Source organism: Petaurus breviceps, unplaced genomic scaffold (assembly GCF_028583685.1).
Source record: "Petaurus breviceps papuanus isolate PSGF00001 unplaced genomic scaffold, PetGlider_PUasm1.0 214, whole genome shotgun sequence".
NCBI lineage: Eukaryota > Metazoa > Chordata > Mammalia > Diprotodontia > Petauridae > Petaurus > Petaurus breviceps.
In genome coordinates this window covers 16095995-16100885 of record NW_027185863.1, presented here as the reverse complement: position 1 = coordinate 16100885, position 4891 = coordinate 16095995, and the positions used below count along the sequence as shown (strand labels likewise).

At 58.9% G+C, this 4891-nt stretch overlaps 1 protein-coding gene across 2 annotated transcripts in view; it reads right to left on the bottom strand.

The window, feature by feature from the left end:
• Nucleotides 1-4458, bottom strand: part of IRS2 (insulin receptor substrate 2) — a 40614-nt gene extending 36156 nt beyond the window's left edge. For both annotated transcript variants that reach the window (XM_069094123.1, XM_069094124.1), the window contains exon 1: nucleotides 317-4458. In XM_069094123.1, the coding sequence (XP_068950224.1) occupies nucleotides 317-4457 (4141 nt within the window). In that variant the 5' untranslated portion in view covers nucleotide 4458. The remainder of the gene's footprint in view (nucleotides 1-316) is intronic.
• Between the last annotated feature and the right edge of the window lie 433 nt (nucleotides 4459-4891).

Below are 4891 nucleotides of genomic sequence, written 5' to 3'. Positions count from 1 at the left end.
AGAGAGAGAGAGGGAGAGGGAGGGGGAGAGGGAGAGGGAGAGAGAGACGACGTGGATGGAAAAATGAAAGTATCCCTGTTGTTAAGCCTCCTTCACATTAACTGTTTTACTGGTTCTTGGGAGGGCTTTACTTCAGCAGAACCGCCCATATAGGAGCCCAAAGTAAAACAAACCAAGCTTAATTCAAGGCTTTTGCCATTTAGGTCAAGTTATTAAAGATGAGAAAGAGTGGAGTTCACGTAGCAGAGGTTCCTCTCATTTGCCTTATGATAGCACCCCCACTTTGTACCTAATTACAAAACAAATATGGTCTCACCTTTCACAGCTGTAGCCTCCTTCAGGTGATGGGACATAAAGTCAATGCTAGCATAGGTGTTGGCTGTGGGCAAGGGTCCAGAGCCTGGTCCCACACAACCACCTGTGTTGTTGCCATTTCCAGCACTGATGAGCCCACTGAGGCCACGGGTCCGGGCCCAGGTATTCTTGTCTCCAGCCTGCTGCTGCTGCTGTAACAATAGGCCAGCTTCATCTCTAACGTCAATGGCAATGTAGTTGAGACCATTCTGGAAGCCTGCTGATGTCTCCCGACACATAGGGGAGCTACTGCTCCCAGGGCAACCAACTAATGCTCCAGGTTGGTTTTGTGTCCACCTCGGCTGCTGGGGCTGAGGTGGCAGAGGGAGCGATGGCTGCCGAAGGTGAGGAGATGTAGACAGCCCTTCTTCACCTCCTCCAAGACTCTCACCACCACTGCTACTGGGCCCTTCGCCACTTTTCCTGAGAGAGACATTTTCCACAGAGGCCGAGTTGTGGCGCTTAGGATTGTGTGCGAAGGATGGGGACACGGGAGTCACAGTAGTGGTCGAGGAAAAGGTTTCCGAACTGTGGCGGCGGCGGCCACCCTGTGGGTCAGCACGGATGACCTTGGCACCCCGGTGTGGGTCTGGGGGTGGGCTGGCCAGCAGGAAGGCCTCTACACCAGACACCTGCTCCATCAAACTCAGCCGCTTCACACCAGATGTAGGGCTGGTCACCCGGGCACTTTCTGGCTTCGGAGGTGCTGCAATGGGCTGTGGTGGAGTGGCAGCTATGCCGAAGGCCATCTCGGTGTAGTCACCACTATCCCCTGTCTCAGGGGGACTAGAAGGGGAGGAGGCAGAAACAGGGGCTGGGTGGCAGGTAGAAGAAGCTGGAGGCAGGCGGTATAGCTCTCCTGGTGGTGGTGGAGGTGGTAGTTGCTGCTGCTGTGAGGAGGGAGTAGAGGAGGAGGCAGGTGGCGTTGGCAGTGGTGGGCAGGGTGAGGAAGCCTCAGGGGACATCAAGGCATCCAAGGAGCCCACAGAGCCACCACCCTCAGTGCCAGATTTGGGTGACTTGGGTGAGCCAAAGCCAAGGTTCATATAGTCAGAGAGGGGAGAGCGCCTCCGACTGTCACCACTGGTGCCAGGGGTACCTGAACCCATGGAAGAGGCGGGGCTGCTAGCTGAGAGTAGTGATGATGATGAGGCTGCTGAAGTCAGCAGGGGAGGTGGAGGTGGTGAAAGGTGGGCTCCAGACTCGCTAAAGTCAATGTTGATGTACTCACCTGGGCTTTTAGGCTCAGGTGGCAGAGGGTACTCATGCATGCTAGGGAGGGTCCTAAGCCCCTCCAGGGACAGACGAGTTGGCCGGACTGCTCTACAACGCTGAATGATGAAACCCTCTGGCCGGTTGTTGCTGCCACTCTGCCTAACTGCTGAAGGCACTAGGTGGTGAGGTTGGGAGTGGCTGCCCCCATTAGACACAAAGGGCCTGGTGGTCTGGGTGCAGGGAGTAGTTGCCGTGGGCAGTGGCTGCAGTCTTGGCTGCGCTTGCTCCTCTTCCACAATCCTCCTCCCCACTGGAGAATTCATGAATACATACTGGTCACTATCCCCATTTTGAGGACAGGGAGTTTTGTAGGACCGGGGCAGTGAGCTGTAACAGCAGCCTGGGACTCCCTTGGGTGGTTCTCCACCACCAGGCAATGGGACTGAGTCATAGAAGAAGTCAGGTGGGGTGAGAGAAGCTCCAGCATCACTAGGGGACATGTTAAGGTAATCCCCATTGGGAAGTAGCTTGCCCTCGGAGCTTTCCACTGAGAGTTTGGAACCACACCACATCCGCATGTACCCACTGTCCTCAGGAGAGCTTTCAGCTGGAGAACTGGTCTTGTAGCTGCTGCCATTCAGTGGAGAGCCTCTACCACTTGTTGCTGAGGAGGCTGCCTGTGATGCTGCCCCTGCAGCAAGGGAGGCTGCTGCCATCCGTGGTTGTAGTATTTGTTTGGGGGCAGAGACACTAGTGGGACTCATGGGCATGTAGTCATCACTTTTGCAGCTTCCAATGCTGCCCCCTGCCAGTGGGGCCACTCCAGGAGTCATGGGCATGTAGCCATCATCTGCTCCAAGGTTACTGCTGGAGCTCCGATGGGAGCCAATCTCAATGTCCCCATAGTCTTCTGGGTATGGGTTGTAGGTCACTTTGGGAGATGAGGCTGGGTAAAGGCGGCTTGAGCTGCCTGCAAAGCTGGCCCGCATCAGAGTATATTCATCAAGGGAGGCAGAGGACACTTGGGGCACTGCACGTTGGCGAGCAGGTGTGGTCAGAGAGTAAGTCCTCTTTCTGTGACCTTTGTCCAAATCTGGGGCTCCCTCCCCGGAAACCCTTCGGTAGGTTCGGCCACATAGGCTCAGGGGTCTCTCCATGGTCATGTACCCATACAGTTCAGTCCCACTGCCATCTCTCGCTGGTGGGGTCTCGGCAATGGACTCAGGAGTGTTGCTTCGGTTGCTGCAAAAGGCCCGCAGGTCCCCAGGGCTAGAGCCATATTCGTCCAAGGACATGAAGCCTGGGTCACTAGGGGAGCCAGAAGCAGAAGCACTGCCACTAGAGGGCCGCTGGCCCTGGTGGTGGTGAAGGTGGTGTGGATGTGGATGCTGTCCTTGAGGCAAGGAGTAAGAAGCTGAGCCATGCCCGCTGCTGGAGGACAGGCTGCCAGGGCTAGTGGCAGACGGAGGCGAATGGGACACCGGCATAGACATGGATCGGCTGTGTTGCAGGGGGCCCCCTGCAGGGGCTAACATCATCTTATTAGGTCGCATGGAGGCGCTGCAGCTGCTGCTCAGAGTATGGGACCTGCTTAGGGGAGTCCTCACCGGGCCGGGACTCATGGGGCTGCCGGCCACGGAAACTGGCCTGCAGCCCACCCCTCCTCCGCCCCCGCTGCTGCCGTCCCCCTCGCTGGCCGTGCGTACCCGACAAGAACTGCACTTCCCAGCTCCCGGGGCCTGGGTCGCAATGGGGGCGCCCGCGGCGGGAGGTGTGGCGGCCAAGCTGTCGGTGCGGGATCTGCGAAGGAGCCCGGTCTGGCTGGGGGGCAGGTTGACCAAATGATGGTGGTGGTGACGCCGGGTGCCCGGGACGCTGATGGGGTGGGTGGAAGAGGAGCCCGAGGACTGGCTTTTGCTGCGGGGACGGAATTCGAACAGCTCCTTCAGGGCTTTCATGGCCTCCAGGATGGTTTCGTGGATATTCTGGGCCACCACAGAGTCATCCGCCTGCATCCAGAGCTCTCCAGGGCCCGTGGACGCTGAGCGCCCTACCTCGATGAAGAAGAAGCTGTCCGAGTGGCCGCAGCGTCGGATGTTCATGAGCTGCAGAGTGACCGACGGCACCTCGCAGTTGAGCTTTACAAAACCGATGGTGCGCGCGGAGAGGCAGAGCCGGTACACCCCGGTCAGGTTCTTGCTCTGTCCCAGCCCTTTGGGTTTCAGGTTCACCTGCCAGACCTCACGGTACGCAGCGGTGGCCGGGGTGATCAGCCCGTAGTGGAGATCCTCGGCCGCTGCCCCAAAGGAGCCGCTGCCGCCCGAGCCGGGCAGGGAGGCGCTGCAGGACGAGGCGCTGGCCGACGAGGCACCGGACGAGAGACAGTGAGGGTAGAGCGAGCTGGAATCGTAGGCGGCTTTGCCCTCATTGAGAAGGTCGGTGAGCGCCCGGTACCAGCCCTCCTGCTCCTGCTCGTTTTCGGCTGCCACAGCGAAGTACTCGTCCTTGGTGTAGAGGGCGATCAGATACTTGTGCTTGGCGTCCGCGCGCTTGTTGATGTTGAGGCAGGAGTCTAAGGCGATCACCCTCTTCGGGGCCCCCGACTTGTTTTTCCACTTCTTCTCATTCTCGTAGTACTCCAGCCTCGCGGGCAGGGGTGGCTGCCCCCCAGAGCCCCCTCCGCCCTGCTCTTCGCCGCCGCCGCCGCCCCCGGGGCCCCGGAGCACGAAAAAGCGCTTGTGCCCGTGTTTTTGCTTCCTCAGGTAGCCGCACTTCCGCACGCTGTGGTTGTTGTTGTTGTTGTTGTTGTTGAGGTTGGTGCCGCCGCCGCCGCCTCCGTTGGAGGAATTCGCCGGGGTCAGGAGCCCGTTCAGTGGCGGGCTGGCCATCCTCCCGGGAGGGTGCAGTCCTGACCTCCCCAATCCAGTCGCGAAGGCAACAGGGGGAGGGGGAGGGGAAAGCAAAGGGAGGGGTGATTTGGGGAGGGGGAGTGATTTGGGGATGGGAGGTTGGGGATGGCTTCCCTTCACTCTCAAGTGAAAGCGTATCTTTCCCCAAAGGTTTAAAAAAAAAAAAAAGAAAAGAAAAGATCGGAAGATGAGCCGAGCCGGCTTCCCTCCGATGCTCGGTTATCTCCGGTGGTCGGGCCGAATGATGCACAGATCACAGTCCACTCCCGCCCCCACCTTCCCCAACTTCCCGCGGCTCCTCTTTCTCCAGTGGCTCTGGCTGCCCTAAAAAGCACACTGTAGACCCCGTCTCTGGACTGCAGCCGCCTACACTGTTTAGGCTGTCCGCCGCTCCAGGTTAAGCGGTTGCACTT